Source organism: Anarhichas minor, unplaced genomic scaffold (assembly GCF_050575085.1).
Source record: "Anarhichas minor isolate MPS153535 unplaced genomic scaffold, ASM5057508v1 ptg000004l, whole genome shotgun sequence".
NCBI lineage: Eukaryota > Metazoa > Chordata > Actinopteri > Perciformes > Anarhichadidae > Anarhichas > Anarhichas minor.
Genome location: NW_027466450.1, coordinates 4,378,019 through 4,399,672, shown reverse-complemented (window position 1 = coordinate 4,399,672; position 21,654 = coordinate 4,378,019). Strand labels below are relative to the sequence as shown.

The following is a 21,654-nucleotide window of genomic DNA, read 5'->3' as shown; positions in this document are numbered from 1 at the left end:
GGATTAACATGATTTTGACAATTTACCAAGGGAGTTCAGGCACGCTGATGCAATGAAGGGACACCTGACACTTGCATATTGTCAGCACCACTCAAATAAATCACAGCTGCTCATGTTTAAGCATTGCTTTAAGTATTCTCTCAGTCACCTGTTGCTTTCTGTCTCTGATTTATTTTTTTCCTTTCGGCAGTTTTCTCCATCCTCTTTAAGGCGCAACTTAACCGAGCAGACATTCCTGCATGTTCGTAACTCAAGCCTCAAACTGGCTCACGATGATGAAGGTGCGCTCATGTGTGAAGAAAAAAAAAACACCCATGTGATGTCTACTGCTGAATCTCCAAACACTGCTCAGTAATCTGCAGGTGGATCAAAATAGTGCTTCTCCGAATTTTCCTGCTTGTTTTCCTTCTACGTCCACTATGCACCGCCAAAAACCCAAACACCAGATGGGAGAGATGGCACACAGACCCAACTGACATCTGCACAAAAAAGAACATGATGCTAATGAGTCTTGCAGCCATTGAGTGGATGTCTGAAAAGGGATCTTAAGAGGACAGATCGAGGTATATCGAATGATGACAGGTCTGATTATCGAGCATAAATACCATTTCTAAAGGCCGACGTCATGATGGATGATAGCCTTACCAGAACACACACACACGCCTGAGATGAAAAGAACGTACGGACAGTGGTGGAAGATAAAACAAAATGTACTCAAGATCTGTAAAATGTTGAGATACAGGTACTTTTACTTCACTACATGTCAGAGGGATATTTTACAGTTTTTACCCCACCACATACTGACCTTATAACAGACTGACCTGCATAAAAAAAACTACTATTGATACTCATCAAAATCTATCTAAAAAGAGTACATTTAAAACATTTTTTGATGCATTGTACAACAAAAACACACTTTTATAAACTGTCTTGAATATAAATATGAATATCGATAAAGAATGAGGGAGCATGTTTGTTTGTACTAGTTGAGTAGTGCAGTTACTGTCTCCCAATGTTATACCTTACATTAAATGATCCCCATCAGATCCTCGCAGTGAGGTTACACAAACAGCATGATCTTCCACAGAGCAAACAGACTGAGCAGAAGCCTGAGATTCTGCAGTGATGAGTGTTAGTGTCCACTGTGAATATACAGTGGCTGGTGAGTCACTGAGCCCTCGAGGAACTGTATCAGATCCAGCCGAGCTCCGCCGCAGACAGCCTGACGTGCCTCTGGACAAGTGTTTATGTCATTCCTGAGTCTGGATGGCAGGCCTGGATGTCTCCAAACTGTGAAAAATCAATATGACGTGTGCTGGCAGAGTGTTTACATTTCTTGGGTGCTGAGCAAAAACAGTGCCTCATCATAATTGTGTGTTTGTGATTGTTTAAGCTGTCCGGAGCTGGCAGGGAAACACACTGAGGGTTTGCTTTGACAGAATCTGAGACAGAAAGCATAAAATTCCAACAGAGGCAGAAGATGGGGTGGGAGGGATGAGAGCGATCTGTGGCATCGTGGTGCACACGGGCATGTCCACAGGCCTTCCACAGTGTAGGCCGCTGTATCTCAGTCCTGGAGGTAACATCAGTTCAGGCCTCCTCCCAAAAGGCCTGATGTTTCAATAACACCTGCTTGATATGTCTGACATCATTAGATACATCACAGCAGTGAGATGAGCCCAGGAGGGAGGAAGTGATGAGTAATGTTTACTTTACGGAGCAAGAGAGGCAGCTCCAGAGATCCAGACGTTAACACAAACACTCTTAATGTAAACCAAGGGTGAGTATATAGAGCTGTTGCATAACCGGATCCTAAAAAGAGCCACAGCAAGAGCAGCGTCGTCGTGGCTGAGGCAAGCACAGCTACAGCTACAGAATAGGTTGGATCGGACATTTTAAATCTTTTCTGACGTTTCCCAGATTTAAATTTCGTGTGGCCATTGACCTCACCTTACTGGGCAGAGATAAAGGATGTACAATATTCTAACTGACAAAACAAACTCACCACAAGGTATATTCTCTGTAGCAGCAGTTCCAGAGCTTTCATTTCAATCATATAACATGATCTTCCTTCGCAGAGGGAGTTTGATGGATATTTAAATGTGAACATTTGCAAGTCCATGACAACTGGGCAAACACAATCTGCTGACGAAGATCATGTGCTATGAATGAAAGCTCCAGAACATGAACTAAATGGACCTTGAGTTGAAATTGTTTTGCCAACTACTGGTTACCATTAGTTACAATCAAATCTGTGATGTCATTTCAGTATATCTCTGGGGCCTTCAGGGAAAATAATTTCTTAACTTTCCAACAACCAATCAATACAATACACAGACTCAAACTTCATTCTTGACCCGACGGTTCTCATAAAACATCCCATTAGAGACTTGAGGCTTCTTAACTGAATTCAAAGGATAAACAATGGATGGAAAAGGCAGCTGGATTTTCCTGAACTTACGTCTTTGTTGCAGAATTCAGTCATTCGGTTTGCCCTTCAGCTTGCTGTGACTGCATGACTCACTGCCCCTGTTCTTCTTGCCCAAGTGGGCAAATCCCCCCCTCATGTATTGGAGCCAACCTGCAAACTTTATGCTTAAATGTTTCCTTAAATGTTCAACTCTTTCATCTTGTGTGTAATAATTACAATGTTTTCACAAATTCTAGCCTGCTGCTACATTTTGTACTCAGATTTCACTAAGTATTGCAGCAGTACTGATGTTAACCACATGGGGGTAGAAACGTTCCCATCACTGGAGTGCTCCACTTTGATTGAACATTTACAACAGCTGGATGTGTCTTTGCTATCATGTTAAGGGGAACTGAAGATCACACAAACATCTGGTGAAGGTCATCTACAGACTTTTCTTAGAATGACATCACATTCCTGCCATAACTTCCCACCACTGCCGTAGTACCTCACAAACCACCGGGGCCTCCTGGAGCGGCTGAGCACATAAATTGATGGAGCATATGCTATTTCAAATCCCCTCTTCTTCTATACACATATCACAAACTCACAAAACCAGACTAAACACCAGTAAGAAGCTGACATTTAGATATAACCTCCTGACATACAGTAATGGTTATCAGACAAGCATCATGAGATGAGATTCCATCAAGGCATCGCAATTATGCTTATTACTGTATGAAATGGATTCAATTAATTCCCAAGACTCATGATACTTTGAAAATAATAACCTAGAATCGCACACACACACACACACACACACACACACACACACACACACACACACACACACACACACACACACACACACATACATGGTAAGACCATAGGCAGCAGCCACTTTGTTCACAAGACCGAATGTAAAGTTAGGAAACTGACATCAGCCAGAACTTTTTTTCTGGCTGATGTCATCAGGAATCAAGTGCTGCGGAAGGCTGTTGTTTTTGTTGTTTTCAGAACAAAAAAAAACGGTTTTCCTGAGCCAGTCACGTGAAAATCTGTGAAGCCAGAAAAAACGATTTGACTGGAGAATTCCCTCTCAGTTTATCTCCTGCGCTGAGAGAGGAGCCTTCCTTCCCTACTGATATGAGTTCCACTGAGGGGGAAACCAGATAGCGTACTCAGTTGTACCCTTTTTACTTTGTAATGTGGAGATCTGTTGCGCTTACATGCTTGTCTCAAACATCCATGCACCAAGCAGTTCTAATGGAGTATACTGGCAGCTTAACAAGAGAGTGAGACTGCCGGTGCTGATAAAAGGAAGTTCTAGCTACTGAACATAACCAGCCATTATAGTATGCCAGAGTTTGTTGACGAGTTCTGCCCCCAATAATTTTTAGCAATTAAGGGTTTCATGCAACCGCCGGTGCAACCATATTGTCAGTCACAGAACTGTTTTCTTGGAGGTTTCTAAAGGGCACCTTAGTAGTATTATGGTGCCTGGATTTCTTGCATAGGTTTAATGCCAATAACAGCCCAAACGACTGTCACTCTGACTCAACCATGTGTACTCCAACCAAGCCCCCAGGAAGCCTACTTTCGTAGTGGCCAAACCGTGGCGTTACAACGTCTGGACGTGATGCTATTGGGCCCAAAAAGATTTTTTACCCATGACTTACATAAATAAAGAGATGTCTGTAAATCAGCGGATAATATTTTTTCTGGAAATAAACTTCCCAGTAAGAACACTTATAGCCATTACTCAATTCATTAGGTCCTAAAAGTTGGAATGAGCCCAATACTGAGGGCTGGGAGGCGGAGCTTAAAGAAACACTGGTGCTCTTGCTCTATTGGCCCATGGATGTGGAACACCCGGGTAACTTTAGACATACTTTTGGCTCCATGCGTCACTAAGCCACTTTCATACCGAACGGGGCCGCACCTCCAACACTGTATCCAGTTTACTTTATTCAGCCATGACTCCAACACCAGCCTCCCCATGTGAGCAGAGGTATTATTATAGCCATATTGTTGCATCACTTAGTTTCGGGTTTACATTTTGTTCTGTTTTGGGCAATTGGCTGTTTGGGTTGATGTCAAGTTGGCTGATGTAATTACTCTTAACGATGAGATTTTGTCTTTGTTTTCCAGCAAAATATTGTGCAACGTTGTTAAATTGAACGTATCCACGAACTTTCGCATAAACATTTGAGGTTTTCTTTGGACTCAGTGAGTCCCGCTGAAATAACAGGTAGAGCTTTTTTCTTTCTTTTCTTACTTTTCTTTCCGGTGTTTGTTGAAGTGAGTTTGAGAAGCTCCTGTGTCCTTTTACCACAGTGACTTAGTTGGTCTAAGATGTTTAACCTGTGTAAGTCACCCCATAAAGACATGCTCATGGCGTTAACATGGCTTCCATATGGAGACAATCAGGATAGTTTTACTCCATTAACGTCACAAGGATCTCACTTGGCAGCAGTGCTCATTAAGCAACACCAAATGAGACAGTTATGGAGCACGGTGCGATACAAGTAATACAATACCTCGTAATAAATGTAGCATTAACATATACACTCTCACATGTGCTGATTAGAAAGCACAGACACAAGCTGCATTGCTGCGACTACTCAGCTGATTCTGATGTCATATAATCTATTAGATCAGTATCTCAGCAATGTTTACTCACTCCAGCTTTTTGTGGTTTGAGGTTTTTAATGGTGGTTTTTCTTCACAGTCAATAAGATCACAGGTGCTAATGACCACAACTACGCTGTTCCCACAACACTCCTGGGCTACACACACTGAAACAGGAGAGAGAAAATTAATAAAAACAATACTAAAATAATAATAGATGAGTGGAGGATAGATAAGTTATTTCAGACTGTGCTGCTCAGACATTCCTGGCCTTCTGTGGTACTGAGAGGCTGGGTTGAGAGAATAGAAGTGGAGGAGGGGAATTTTCTGTCTGACTGCCATACTTGGAAGACAAGTCTCCTGGTGCAAGTTGCTCTGTAAACAGCATGTGTGTGTGTGTGGGTGTGGGTGAGCAGCACATGCACAAATTGGAATGCTACAATGTGAAACATTTTTCTAAAATACCAAGATAGATATCAAGTTAAGCAAAACCATATGTCTTTTTTTCTTTCTTTTTTTATTGGAGAAGCAATATGACAAAAATAAATTCATATAGTGAAACATGGAAGAGAGACATACAGACAGTTACATAAAGCAGTTCCGATGACGTAGGTAATGAAATGATAAGAGTCCGGCAGTATAGATTACAATTAGATCGGGTTATGTAGGTTATGTGTGTGTGTGCATGTTTGTATGAGAGGCAAGAGTATCCGTCCGAGTAGTCTATGAGATGTGTGGCGGAAAGACAAAAGATATGGTGGACTTTTTACAGTGGTAATGAATAAATACATGCTTCAAGAGCAATATAATAATAATAATGATAATATAAGAAATAACTATAATAACCATCATAATAGTTATGATTACATTCTCACTGCAATTAGGTGAGAGGCCAGACCAGGGGCGGCGGAGAGGGAAAGGGAGAGCCCCCCCATTAGCTTAGCTTATCACAACCACTGGCTCTGTCCAAATAGCCATGCTCTGTCCAAAGGTAGCAAAGTCAGACTACTAGCACTTCTAAAACTCACTAATAAGCACATTGTATCTCATTTAATTCACACAAAAACTTAAGTGTAAAGTAACATAACATGTGGTTTTACAGGGGAAGCCACTTGTCTAAAAGAGATAAGCTCTTACCTCATTTATCACTAAAAACGACACAGTGGTTACATGTCAAAGCTCCAGAGAAACCAAAGGCCAAGTTTGAGAGTCCTATACCTGGAGACATATAATAATAATAATAACATTCTGCAACAAAACATTGCTATGTTTTCTGTTTCCTTTATTGAAGGAGTCCTGTAGTGCTCATTTGCTGAGACCAACTTGATGTAAAACATGTCCTGCTCTGGCTGCAGGCAGCAGGTTTTCATCTACACAAGAGAAATAATTCAGGGCTTCTGTAACCAAAAGCAGATGCATCTGCAGGGAGCTCCACACAAACACACACACACACACGCACAAGTCATGTCTGCACAAAAATGCACATGTGAAGAAACGCACACATGCAATGCATGTAAACACAAAAATGAAGATTAATGCGTGTGCACACACACACACACACAATTAATAAACAGCAGTCAGTCACCAGTCTGCTCATGCGTGACCAGGTTAATGTTGCCTGTCATCAATTTTGGGACCAGAAGACCAGAACAGCTGTAAATGCATGGCTCTAAAGTGGTGGGGTCTAAAAGCTAAGAAAACCTACTCTACCAAAAAAAACACATCAAGTATATCACCCACTTATCAATGTCGTGCAGGTCAACGTTTTACTTCAGCTCAATAAACTCATGACCATACATGAGCACAAACCTACTTTAATTCAATGAAGCCAAACATGGCTAACTGTGGACAGATCCTCAAACAAAAGCTCATCCTCTGGGACTGCAGAAGTTGTTGAACATGTCAGCGGACATGCAAAGAGAACTGTACAGTCCTCTTTAGCAGAACAGAACCAGCAGTATCAACAGTCTAACCAGGAAGTCTCACATGCTAAATGAACTCAACAAATGGGAAAATTGTTTCAGACAATTTCTCAGGAATTGCTGGTCTGCATAATGTTTTGTGAGTGTGTGTGTGTGTGTGTGTGTGTGTGTGTGTGTGTGTGTGTGTGTGTGTGTGCTTGTACTATATGTGTATGGTAAAATGAAAACTTGGCTGATCTTCCAGAACTGGATCTGGTGGGTCAAATACAGCGGGTGGAAGGAGCTCCAGAAAACGGTTCTCTGCTTATCATCCACCGTGTACATGTGATTGATACTGTTGTTGAGATTAGACTGAAGCAAAAGAGCAATAAAAAGTCCACTAATTCAATGACTCAATATCATTATATTTCATTACAATGGTTTAGTTATCATGACCAACACCAAACACTCAACTGCATTTCAGACAAATTCCACGTCAATGCCTCTAAGAGATCCTATAGAATAATCCTGCCTTAGATTACAAAGGTCCCTGACCTCTCTTAATCAGCTAGTCCATCTGCATCCCAGCCTGAGCAGTAACAAATGAGCCTCACAGGCTCATCCCGCTGACCTCCAACCTCTGCCCAGACAATTAGAGGGGATTTAGACATTCAAACAGAATTTTCCATATAAGGGTCATCTTTATAACTTTGTTCTTCCTCAGTGTCTGTCAGTGTTTATGTGAATGAAATGTTACCTTGTTAAAAGAATTAAGAAACACTGATCTAAGACTATTCATTTGGCCTTAGAGGGGACTTTCTGGCTCTACTGCACAAACACACACATGCACACCCGAGCACTCCACCCAAGAACAGCTGATTGCAGCCTTGCCGTGTAGCCGACTTGTTGATGAGAAAATAAACGTTTTAGTTCTCAAATGCAGGATACGTTGTTTGGCTCTCATATAAAACACAAGTGTGAAAAGTTAGAAATCTGGCGAGCTAATTGAGATTCATCTTGCTACAGTTGTGTAGTTTCAGCCAGCGGGAAAGATGGGCTTTTTGGTTTGTGTGCAGGACTCTGTTCACGTGCCCACACATCACTGGTCTGAGTGGTTATTGTTCCCCATGGTAAAAAAAAACATTCCTCTACAATCCCAGAGGAACAGGATCAGTACAAGTACACAGACATCAAACTGAAAGTTCTCTACCTCTGCACTTCATCTTGTTTGCAGCTGCCTCCGTTTTGGATGCCTGTACCCTAGAAATAGAATTTGACAATAATCTGGAACAGAGTTTGCACTTTTTCTCCGCTAACAAATCTGGTATTGAGGCAGTGAGAGGGAGAGCATGGTCAGGCTGGTGGAAACAGAGATAGACGGGGGGTGGGGGGGTGAAAGAAACAATTACTTTGTTCACACGTTTGTTTTCTCTGAGAAAGGGCCAGTTCCATTCATGTCAGCGGCTACAGTGCTGTGAGTACTCCAGCTCTGCCGGTTGCTCCTCTGTGAATGTGCAGCACTGTGCCACAGGATGTGGGGTTTAGAAAGCCATTCTTTCTACAAGGAGGAAGGCCTCTTCCTTGCCTTTTATGATCACAAAGACAAGAAGGGGCTGGGTCAGCCTCGCGTCTCTCTTAAGAATGCTCTGGTATCTGGGTACAGCGTCAGCACGGGAGGACAAGGAACGACCTCTGCGACTTTGTACCAACCAAATATGTAGCAGTTTACATCCATGTCCGTCCAAAATGTCATGTTAGCAAGCAATGTTATCCTATCAGATATTTGTCTGGAATTCATCACAAGTCATAATTCAGTCACAATTAGTGCATTAATTCTTGCGTTATGGCCAAACACGTCTTTTGTGAGGTAACAGTGACCTTTGACCACCAAATTCTAATCAGTCTTGAGTGCAAGTGAACATTTGTGCCAAATTTGAAGACATTCGCTCAAGGTTCAAGGTTTTATTTATTGTCATTGTACAAAACAGGGTTGTTCAATGAAATGCAGTTATAGTCCCAAAATACAGAGGTCCGGACCTTGGCGACCTCAATGGTGGGTACGGCCGTGCTGGCAACAGGTCAGCATTTTGCTACACAAGAAAAATACACAAAAATATCAAATATATTTGTGGAGGGTGGAGGATGAGTTCAAAAAGAAAACCAAGTATTTCGCTCTCTCTTAAAAATAGACCAATGCGTTACATGGAAGCATCTGCGTTATGAGTTCGTAATTTATTCAAAGAAGCATTACCATAACTGTTATACAGGGAGACACAATGCATCCATCAGGGAGTATGCATATACAGGAAGTGTGTGTGCATGTAAGCTCTGTTTCACATCCTTTTTAACAAAGGCTTTTCCATGTGGGCATGCTCCACATATGTTGGTGTTGTTTGTTCCCAGTGAGGAAATTACCCCTCATCATTGACATCAGAAACACATAATTGAGGCGGCACTACAGGAGTAAAGAATAAGTGTGAGAACAAGAGGAAATTCCAAAGACCAGAGAAAGACGGCCTTTATCCCTGCACTTCACTTCCAAGTCTGCAACAACCCCTAATGGATAATGGAGCCCGTTAGCCCCATCATCATAGCATACACTTCAGATGATAGCTATCTAATAGACAGAGCTGCTCTCTATTGTTCTCCTGTTTCCATATCAAGCCTTATCTCTTCCATCACCATTACATCACTTCCGCTGGACGTATGGAGACTGTAACTTGAAGAACAGATCTGCTCTCGTATCAGTCAAAATGTCTTAATCTACCCCGAGACTCAGCTATGTATTGAAAGATCAGCATATCTCAACTGCTCCTGATGTGAACCACGGGATGTGACCGGCTTCCCTAAAGTTATCTGATTATTAAGCTCTTTTTAGTGTGGAATACTTTAGTAGAATAACAGCTACATAAATGAATAATTATCATTGTATGCTAGTAGACAGAGTTAAACCGCCAGCAGCAACATAAGGAAAAGATAGATAAAGCATCTGTTCTTCCAGGAAAGAGGTTCAAGGCTCTGGGTATGGATACACAAGCACTCTCAGGTCCTCTGAATTACAGCCGGATCTGCTCTTTCTATCAATCCTCCTCTGTAAATACAGTGTCATAACAGTCCAATACTACCATTTCTGGTAAAAATACAGAGTAACTGTTGCTCAGTTAAGACGAGAAGAGTGTGCAGGATTAGAGCTAAACAGTGAGTTTCCGTGAAAAGTGAAAATCCCATTCTTAGTCTGAATCGATTTTGATTATTAGCCATAATGTCATACCTATCCGAGGTAGATTTTCTATGTTTTGACCACTATGTAAAGTTTGCTTCAAAGCCCGCTGCTCTATATAAGGTCTGTGAGAGCTGTGAGGCGCAGGCAGAATTAAAAACCAGATTGCACCACTGTCATGTTGAGCTGAATAAGAAATGTCTCCATTTATCTAATGCTCAGACTTGCTGAAAGGCGCCACACACCACAGACTCCACATTCTGGCGAGAGCGTTCATCAGTTAACTTTAAATGGAACAAATATGAAGCATGTGCTTGTTTCATCTGTAATATCATTACGTAAAGATGCTCAGAAAATGTCCAAAGACCTTTTACCAGAGTCTGAAGGTCTGAAGCAAAAGCAGCAACATTTCCAGGTAAAGCAAAAAAAGTGTTTAGTTCAACAAGGCATGAATAACCACTCACTGATGAGAAGGCCTGACATCTTCGCTGAGTTGAATTCAACCTCACTGTAATCAAGCATGGAATACAGCAATTGCATTGAGAAAATGATCAATAACATGTTAGCTTCTTGTATTATTAAGGCTTTAAATGATTCTGCTGAGCGTCCTGGTGCAGTTAAAAGGCCATCAATAGGCTCTCTTCTGCATTACAAAGCATCAATAAGATGCAGTATCTTAGATTCAAACCAAGCATTGCACATGCAAAGTCTCACAGAGAAATCTGGCCAGATCAGGTGGGAACAGACTAATGTGGGAACAACGCAAACCTTCCCCTTATCCAGATCATTGAATCCAGCAATATTCCAGGTTCCCTCTGCAAACCTCCCCACACACACAAATCTGTTTACAGACACACCCAGACCCAGAATTGCACTATCCTGAGGTAACACAAACACTCCAAACCACAAACCTTAATGTAGTCTGGAAATGTTTATATTAAATAAAGTAGTGAAGCCTTTGTATTATTTGAAAGTATTAGTAACAGCTAAAGGAAGAGACAGACAAAATGTAAACACTTCACTTCGTGTGGACCAATACAAAGAAACCCCCACAAAGTGATACATGTAATGATCCCATCATCACTGTCTTTATTATCCTCCAACAACTTGGCAGCGGCGGGTGGAAGTTCAGGTCAAGGTCCGGAGAGTGAGACTAAAAGATTTGCTACGGGGTTTCATCTCTGGCTCCGACCCACATTCCTCAGCTTCTGGGGCTCATAACCTTGCCATCTCCTTCTCTCACCCCACGCAGCCTCCCCCTCCATCCCGCCATCACTCTCCACCTCCTACCTCCCTGTCAACAGACGTATCCATTACGCCATCTCCGTCCAAACCACAAATGGCCTTTATGACTCACCAATTTCACAGTTAAACGGCTGAATTGCACTTTCACCATAACAATACACTTCAGGGAAGTAACCGATCTCGAGCAGCAACACAAGCGGATCTCGAAGGTTGTTAAAGTGCGGAAAAATATCAGCGTGGGACAAAAGACGTGGTTCATATGTGAAAAGCAAATGTGACGAATCTCAATAAATGCCTTATCAGTGACGTTTGGAGCACAGGGAATTGAAAAGGGCTTTACCATGCTTAACCACTACTTAATCCTCTCCCCACTTGGCACAGACAGGAACACACACAGAAACATACACAGGCGGAAAGTGGGGAATACCTGCCACACTACTTGAGTATCAAGGTCAGGGAAGAATTATCTTTGCCACCCAGAGACACCTTTCAAAATACAGGGACACTAACATGATCACAACTCTTCCAAATGTAGGCATTTTTACAACACTGGGGGACAGGGGTCAGGGCTTCCCAGGGTGCCCTGCTTGGTTGGTGGCCGGTAACAGTAAGGGGGGTCAGCTGTTGTCTCAGTAGGGGGTGATGGGGAGGAGGTTGGTGCTTAGACCAAACGACAAGCAGCCTTGTCGGCACTTTGGGCAGCATGATTCTCAGCTTTCAACAGACAATACACCCACATTAACAGCTCTCTCACTGCTTCCACCATATGTAAGTAGTGGCCCTCCCTGAGGTTCACCCTGTCCTGGGACATCATGGCAAAGCCGGGAGCAGGAACCTGGCAGCACGGAGAGGCTCATCTTTCCCACCAGCTACTGCTTTTCCTAACCCCTCCATCCAACATCCCACACACAAGCTGTCACTCCAGGAATCTGCTAATCTGCTCCTCTTCCTTCTCCTCCTCCTCCTCCTCCTCTTCCTCCTCCTCCTCCTCCTCTAGGAATTACTAATGACTCATTCTGGCCTGATTAAATGACCGCCAAGGGAGAGAGAGACTATTCTGTTGGTATAAACAGTGGGGAAATATACTCAGGATCGGATGCTGTGGTGAAAATATTGGGAGCAAAGTTCAACATAGTTGTAAATATTAGCTTGTTGCTTCATCCTTAACCAGAGTGTCGAGTTTAAGGCCAATCTTGCATTATCTTTTCATTATGACCTTTGCAAAAGTCAACCTGACCCACACAAGGCTCAGAGTTATCACATTTGTGTGTGTTGCATGCATTAGTGATTGACCGTGAATTGTTTATGCTGTATATTCCCTCCTGGCCTCTGTTTAGCCCCACTGATTGTGAAGGAGCCCAAACAGGAGACTGTGATACTCAGCGTCACGTCCCTGTGTATGCAGAGACAAAGAAGAGATAAACACACTGAAGCGCCCCGTGATCATCGGCCAAACACTGATTTATTTTGCCGGATTCACATTTATGAAGATGCAGGTTACAAAAGCAAGAGGACGTTAAGTAAATAAATGTCATTGTTCTGGATATGACTGGTGAGGAAAGCCCCTTTCTGTTCACCGTGCAGCTTTGGATGGATGACAGGATCACAAACTTCCTGTTGTGCACCTCCCATGGGTGGATGGGAAAATATTCCAAATCCCAACAATGAATCCAGAATGTTGAATTACTCCGATTTCATTGGCTTCATCTGATCTGTGACAAGATGTTCAGCCAGATATACACCTCCTCAGCCATCCTCCCTTTTGTCCAGATGTCATACGTTTCTCTCATGTTTATGCTTCTCAATCCATGCAGGCGGAGGATAGGAGTTCACTCTGCTGCTTTGTTTAACCTGATATGTTGCCTCTCAGCATCACACACTTCTAGCCTACGCAGCTCCCTGAATCAAAGCTTTGTCTGCAGAGAAATACGTAATAAATAAAGAGATTGTTTTCTAAATTAAACATCTAGGGTAAGGGACGTCAAAGCCACTCTGCCCAGTTTGCTGCCAAAGGAGAAACTAGGAAAAGCTTTTAACATGTGGATCATTCATTTTTGAGCTGACTTGTTGTACTTTGACAACAGCTCGCGGCTACAATCCATCACATCTGAAAATATATTCTTAAAACACCCCGGAAGATAGAGAAACTCCCCACAAGATAATACCAGGCTCCCTTGAGGGGTGTCAATTTGTTCTGAAACTGAACATTGTGCAATAAAACCAACTGATTAACAGCCTGTTTTTCCTCAGGTTTTACTCTTGACACAGTCCACAAATGTTTTCCTCCCCCTCACCTGGATTTTGTGCTACTCGTGTGAGAGATGTTTCCACCACAAACTCCACCCACGCCTCAAAATAAAGCACCACATCTGACAAGCCTCTCAGCAGAGAGTGACCTCTGTAGTTATGTACATTTCAACAAATAGCACGATGACGATGGGTCTCTCCACATACATGAACATACAGAGCAGCAAGCCTCCAAAACTCTTTCTGTTCTCAGGGGAGACTTGAAGCACCGGTTTTTCTGCTCCACTGCTGTTTTCCATTAAACTATACTTTTTAATGGGAAATCCGGATGTGGAAATGTATCCAAACATTGCTTATTCCTTCTCCATGTGTGATGCCACCTACTGTAGTCTAGCTGAGAAATTCCCATTTGTCAAACATTTGCCCTGAGAAAGATTTACTGACAAAACTGGTTGAAAGCTAGCTGGTAGTTCCACTCCCTCCCACTAACAGTTATTAGTACATATTTTTAAATCTTAACATTCAAATGTCTTAGCATGTTTCATATCAAACAATGTTTTATCCAAACTGAGGGAAGAGATGCTCCGTCAGTTGATCCACTAGAATATGAAAAAACATCTTTTACTGTGTTTTCTTCCTGATGATTCTTAATATCTCATATTACTCTATTTGCAATGCAAGTGTGCAACTTTGCATCATGCAGGCCTAAATCACCAACAGCAACACATGGACACAGTTAGAGGACTTATATCTCTTCTTCTGGCTGTCCGTGCTCTGGACGAAACCCATACAGTACGAGTTCAGGAGCATAACAAGTGTGTCTCTATTCTAAAGAGACACATTCATAAAAAAGTTGATTGGATTATCTAAAGATACCAATGATTTAGTTCTTATAGTATGCATCTCAGTCTCCCTCTTATCCTCTTACCTAGCCCCTACCTCACACACACGCACGCGCACTCTCTCTGCCCCACCCTCTCTCTCTCGCTCTCTCGCTCTCTCTCTCTCTCTCTCTTCTCCTCTCTCCAGCAATGTGGAGGAGGCTGGACTGGGAGTAGATTCAACTCAAAGTATTAGAACTGCCTCATAAAGCCAAACAGACAAGAAGTGGTTGAAAAGACACATAATATATAAAATATATATATACATGTATGAGTATATTCAAATACAAAAATCTGGAATAAAGAGTCTCTATGACACTAAAACACGGTAATGTGTATATTTGGAGGACTGGAGCTCAATAACAGATGAGCACAGTTAATGGTTTGTCTTAACAGTCGGAATTTGTCACAGAAAAACAGATGGTTGCACAAAGACACACTAGGTCTATATATGTATATACTAGCCTACTTGTGTGCATGGCTCTCCTAAATACACGAAGACAGTTTAAAATCACCCATAACTGCATTTTGTTTGAAAGTTGCGCACATCAACTTAATCAAATAACGTCTACGAGATACACATTCCGCGCAAGAACACTTTTAAGTTCCTCACAATGCTGTAGATGCTTCGTCCACTTACCTCAGCCCCCGTCAGGTCTACACAGCAGTAGACAGCCGCCAGCAGCAACAGGGTGCCGGACGGTAACAGCATTGTGGCGGAGCGCAGTGGACCAGTGCAGGGTGCCCAAAAACAACCACCTGTTGGCCGCTTCTCGTCCTCTCTCGTCGGGTGACTATTAACTTATCGGCAGAGCACGGACACGTTTGGCTGCATCTTTGTCTGAAACGATATGAGGTCCTGATCAATGCAACTTGGTCTTGTTTCTGCTGCACCACACCCCCCTCCCCAAAACGACCACCCTCGCTTCCATGCAAACGGACTCAACCGTGCATGTTACAAACACTTTGACTTTTCTCGGTAGGGAGAGGGACTGCTCGGCTCACTTTGGTGTGTTTTCTTGTGAGAATATTTGAACAGGTTTTTGGTGCCGCAGGTAGTTTATTACCTTAACCCGAAAACTTTTCAGCCCGGGATCCTGCGCATCTTTTGCCCCGTAAGAGCCATTTCCTTCACCTTACCGCCTGGTTGTGACTGTAAGTAACACATCTTACTAAAGTGATGGCAAATTGATGACATATAGGCTACTCTTGAAAATCGATCGATCATTGCAGCTGTTCCACGAGAGCGGAGCACCTTTGTGAGGTTCTATTTACAGCAGAAATTGTGACAAAAGATCAAGTCGTCTCTGTAGACACTAACCAGGTGGATCACATGTATGGACTCATATGTTGACAGTTTTTATTAACGTACAGGGTCTCTATCTGCTCATCAGGTCGGGCAGACATGCTGTAAGTGTCTCCACTAGTGAAACAGCGGGACTGACGTTTTTTTTTCGGTGCGCATGAGTGGAACCATGCAGGGACAACACAACAGAGGACTGAAACATCTGAGGTGAGTGGATCATTACGCTGCAAAATCATCACGTTAAAACAAAAATCTGTGGCATTATTATGAACGCTGTCATTCTCATTGACTACAGGCTGCTGCTCCTGTGCCTCTACCTTGCCATCCTCGCCTCGGGAGCGCACGCGGTAAGTTTTCTCTCCCACGTTGTGTTTGATTTTTGCTTAACTTTCACTTGCAAATCGCAGTTGGTCGTAAAGGTATAAAAATGAACCCGACGGTGTGTCCGGGATTGGTTTGACTCTGTTGGAGCAGACCGTGGGAGTGTCTGGTTTGGGGAGTTCCCTCCTGTAGGAGGGTTCTTGGATTTGCATACCGGTAAATAACAGCAGAGCTCAAAACAGTTTCTTGTGAAATAACTCATGTTGAAATGTTAGTGGTTTGAGTTAGGACATTCACTCTTTTTTTTGCTTTTGCAAACTGAATAAACAGAAATGGGGTTTCATGTATGGTGTGCTTTGTTTGACCGTTGACCTGGCAGGGATTAGGGGTTGCTGTACTTACATTTGCGTTATGGCACTGAAATACATTTTCACTATACGTTCACTCTGATGGATTACCTGTCTGTAGCAGGTTTTAAGAGACTGCTAATTGATATTCATAAATGAATGGCAACCAGCTTCCGAATAGCCTGGCGAAAATCTGATTAAAAGATCTGAATCTGTACAGCATGCATTTAAAAACTGTCAGAGGTACCATATTCATGATTTGGAGTTGTTTTCAAATCCGTCTCAAAACAATACTCTTGTTCCCATATCTGCTGGTGCTAATGGTAATATACGTATATCATTCCTCCTGTCTATACTGGCCATTAAGTGATCCTTTACAACTCATCTGTAAGTAATGGGGTTTAAAATCAGTCTTGAGTCGATGCAAAGAGCATTCTAAAGTTCAGCTGAAGCCAATATGACATTTAAGCAGTCTCAGTTAGACAAATCTTCCAAAGCTGTAGTCTTTTTAGTATGAAAGTCCCTCTTTGTGCTGATGACCCTCCACTGTCGCTGAGCAAGGAAACACAAGGACAAAGAGGGAAGTCTGTAATCAAAGAAGATAAAACTTGAAAAAACACCAGTATGAGCCTTTTAGCAAACTACCTAACTTAGGCCTCTGTTATTATGAATTAAAACTCATTTTTAAATTAATTATTAGTTAATTAGTTTGGATAAAATGGTAGTGTATGATACATAAAGCAGGGCCGTAATGTCTTGTCCTTAAATCCAAATTGAAAGATTTACCATTGTGGGTTCCTACTGACGTTACAACCCGACTCGTAGGCTGCAACATGAATGGGAGACCAGTCGAGTGTAAAAATAATAAATAAACACATTTATTTAAAGGCTAACATTAACTATACAAAACAAACATGGAGAGTCAGTAATCAGTAGTGTCAGCATGTGACAATGTCTGAAACAAACTAAATAAATCAGCAGCCGTGTCAGCCAAAGAAGAGACCGTCAATGTTCAGGTGGAGAGACTTTAAAGCTGGAACCACACCAGGCTCAGGTGTGGCTCATTTAGCTGACGATCAACATCCTGAAAGACAGAAAAGAGACAGAAAACAGGACACAGACCCCTAGTGGAAGGGAGGGGTCGTAACAACTGATAAGAGTTGCGTCAACGAGAGGTCAAAGGGCAGGTCCCTGCATCAGCGTAATGTCCTGAAGCTTGATGCTGAACCTCTTTCTACTCACTTGTTTAAAGTAAATTGTGTAGAACTCTAGGGAACCTAGACGACTAGTTGATGTCACAAGCAAATCAACAGTGAAAGTTGCCAAGTTTCCATCCCAAAGAGCGCAAACTTAAAAAATATTTCCAGTCAATTGACAAAAGAAAATGTGACTTAAGTCGCGTTTCCATCCACTACTGTTATGTGAATATAAGGAGTTCAGAGGATCGAGATAAACAGCTGGTGGCGCCAATTTTGTCCAGTCATGTACCATTAAACCGTTGCAGAAGAAAAGACGTAATTATAAGAGCGCCAATTAAACATCAAACGAATGAAAGTAATGTGGTGGGAAATGTGAAATATATCCGTTTGTTTCATGTATTCATTACAGGAACGTTATGGTCTCCTCATCGGTCCACACAGATCTGAAGGTTTCTTGCATTTTGCTTTTATTCATTCACCAACTTTTCCACCTCAGCCAAGTGTAAAAACGTTTTTTACGACGTTTCAACTTTTTTTTCTAATTTATCGCGTTGTCATTGTTTTCGGGTTGTCCGTGCGTCCACACGTACGGTCTATTCTCGTGAACGCGATGTCTCAGGAAAGCCTCCAGGTAATTTCTTCGAATTTGGCACACACGTCCACATGGACTCAAAGATGAACTGGTCACAGTGGCCTTGACCTGTGACCTCTTGTTCATCCTATTCTCGTGTCTCAGGAACGCCTTTCTTCAAGCTTAATTGACAATTTCACACAAATGTCTTATAGGATCAAATGATGAAGTGCAGGGATGTAAACTGCAACATGAATGATTGACGGAGGCATAAAAACACCAAGGTAATTCTAGTTTTATTTGGAAATTGTAAATGTGCATAAAAACAGATGGCTGGAAAGCCACTGAATGTAGTATGATGGCATTCACATAGTGACAGTGAAGTATAATCTATCTGTGAATGGACGAGGCCATGCCATGACAACATACGTGTTCTTTATCAGTGGAGCAGCTCCATGTGTTACATTACAGTTCACTGCTCCTGCTTTGAAAATAAATCCCCTCCTGTTGACGTAAATGGATTTATTGTTTTTCCTCATATGCTTAAACACCTTCAGGTGGTTTACGTGAAAGAGAAAATGCAGATGTTTCATTAAACAATTCTAATGAATTCAAAACTGGGCCGAAGTAATAGCCCAATTACTTTTTATCCTCTCTCTCTCTATCCAGACCTACTGACTTTGTATGACCCACTTTGTTTTTCCCTCCATCAAGCTCACAAATGTGGGCTTGATGGAAGGAAAGTGCACACATGACGCTGAATCCATGTGGGCACTCTTTAAGTGTTTTTGTGAGTGTGTTTTGCTTTTCTGTGTGTTGCAGCTCGTCAGGTGGCCAGTTGTTATGTCAGACATTTGATCATATGTAAGGCCCTCAGATGAACAAGTTACTTTCTTGGTCGCGATGAAAAGGCCCGTTGTCTCTTGCTTTTATCAGATTTGGTCAGGCCTCGATTAAAAGCGTGTGACACAGCTCAGCTCCTCTGTGTATTGTGCAGCTTTGCTCCAAGGCGGTGATACTGGAAGACAGCAGTCTAATTTTAGTTTGGCATCGTCCATGTGCTCTGTGCAGGCTGCAAACTGTCAAATGAAGGACCGGCTCCCAATGATTATACAAATAGCTTGAGTTAGAAAGAAAAATAGCTTCAGTTTCTGAGTGTGACGTACCAGCATTTGACCTTTTGGTAAAACAGCCCCATCTGTGCACATTAAAGAAGCTGTTGAAAGGATGATAAGGAGTCAGCTTTAGCAGTTATGAGCTCCAGGTAATGACGTACTGGTTTTACGTGTAGAAAAGGGTGAAGGAAAGCAGTAACCAATCAAACAACACTCTGTGAAGTTTCCCTTCTGACTCAGGATTTCTCAATCTGCTTCTCAAAAAATATGTTCCTGTTTAATATCAAATCCAAATCTGACTCACGGGACTGTTTCAGTTCTGCGAACTAGACCCAAGCCTCTGTGTTGAACAACTGTTTCCCACCATCCGTCTCCATGTGATGTTTTACATTTGGAATTCCCCTTTCTATTGAAAATATTATCCTCAAGATATTTTACACATGTGTGATTAAATTTGTTGTTTTCAGAATTTTCACATCGCATCTTCCTTCGTAAACAAGCGGGGCTCCACAGGGTGGGGTGATGTGACTCACTCTGTCTGCGCACTGAGCTGCAAAAGCCTCTCTGATTTGATAGAGAAAAGTATTGTGTGATGTTGGCAAATGTCTTTATGCTTGTTCTTCAATTGGCCACACTTAAAGCCGAGGTGAAGAGTCACACATTGTGGAGAGAGGGGCTCTGTAATCATTTAAATACAGTTTGGGGGATAGCAGAACACATTTTCAGGCTTTCCTGGAAATCATTCATAATATTGCGCTCAGTTGTTAACACTAAAATTGACAGAAGTAATTGCGTAACGAATGAAAAATGAGAGCTCGAGAGAGAAGTTCAAACCCTGGCTCCTTTCTTACCTCGGCTGCTGGCCAATCACGGCTTGAATGGTTGTAAATGTCAAATTGACATTTTCCAAAAGTTACGGAAATTGTCGGAAGCGGCCTCTTTAATTCTGGAAAAGTGTTTCGGAGGAGGGTTTGATCATCCAACAAGCGGTTCTGATGGAGGGAACTAACGTCCACTAGGGCTGCAACTAACAATTATTTTCTTGATTCATTCATAAATTTGAAAAATGAGAAAGTAAAGACAAAAATGTCTCTCCCAGTTTCCTGTTTTAAATGACCAACAGTCCTAAACCCAAATACATTTAGTTTGCTATACCATACATGCCCACAATCCATCAAATCCTCATATTTGACTACTGGCACCAACAAATATTTTGCTTGATAATCACTGAAATTGACTGACTGATAAAGTGTGTCTCTCACTCCTCTTCATCATGACAAGCTTTTCAACCCACGTTGAAGTGTAGCCCTGTGGAACAGTTGTACAAGTTCACTTCAAGCATTCTGAACCCTTGAAGTCAGCTTTATCGGGCCACATGCTTTGACTCTAAGGTACCACATTACAGGGCCTTGGGGACAGTTTCTTCAGAGGATCCTGGTTTCTGGATTTCCTGCTTTGCATTCTACATGGAGATGCGAGACTAGAAAACATGATCCCATGCATGTGCACTTCCCCTTCACACATGTACATAAACCACGCACGCAAATTCCATTTATCAGTGTCCGTTGGCGGAGGAAGGAAGGCTCTTGGGGCAGTAATGTTAACAGGATGTTTCGTATAGGACCCTTTGAGGGGCTCTGTTTCTCGCGTTTTTGAGAATATATTTCAAGATGTGTTTGAGCACGGTGGAATGCGGGGATGATGCTGGAAGAGGATGTCCGAGTTGTGGGAGTTTGGGCTGGGACCCTGGAAGAGAGACATTTTTGGCTAAAGATTCCTACAGTACCTGGAGGCCCCGCAGCAACATCTGCTTTTGCAATTACCAGCTAAGTGGATGATCGTGATAGATGTTGTTGCTGCATATGCCTATTTGGCACGGTTCACTTTGCAACCACACGGTCAAACTAAATCGAACAGATTATGTTGTGAAGAGCCATAAGAGAGAAAACAATGCAAATGATAGAAATGCAGTCAAAATTGGTTTCACAGCCACGCAGTTGACTTGGGAAAGCTTAAGCCTTAAGTGTGAATGAGTGCTGTGTGATGGGGTCACCCGATGGAAAGCAGACACGTGACTGACCTCCCAAAAGTGATTGTTTTATGGTAGAGGAAGGCGTGTGTCCGGGGCGAGGAGGAAGATGTCTGCCTGTGATAAGGATAGAAAAATGGCCAGCACATTCCCTGCCAAAATCGTGACTGTGATACAGAGATCGCCTGGCTGTAACAATCGGGGGAAGAGCCCATTGTACGGTGCTGCAGG

The 21,654-nt window shown here is 42.4% G+C and overlaps 2 protein-coding genes across 2 annotated transcripts in view; one reads left to right on the top strand and one right to left on the bottom strand.

The window, feature by feature from the left end:
- Positions 1-15,247, bottom strand: part of col4a1 (collagen, type IV, alpha 1) — a 34,923-nt gene extending 19,676 nt beyond the window's left edge. Inside the window, exons 1-2 of the mRNA XM_076111838.1 lie at positions 15,176-15,247; positions 3,662-3,740 (exon numbers count right to left, since the gene is read on the bottom strand). Of these exons, the coding sequence (XP_075967953.1) occupies positions 3,662-3,740; positions 15,176-15,247 (151 nt within the window). The remainder of the gene's footprint in view (positions 1-3,661; positions 3,741-15,175) is intronic.
- A 763-nt stretch (positions 15,248-16,010) lies between these two features.
- Positions 16,011-21,654, top strand: part of col4a2 (collagen, type IV, alpha 2) — a 56,433-nt gene continuing 50,789 nt past the window's right edge. The window contains exons 1-2 of the mRNA XM_076111827.1: positions 16,011-16,048; positions 16,137-16,188. Coding sequence (XP_075967942.1) covers positions 16,011-16,048; positions 16,137-16,188 — 90 coding nt within the window. The remainder of the gene's footprint in view (positions 16,049-16,136; positions 16,189-21,654) is intronic.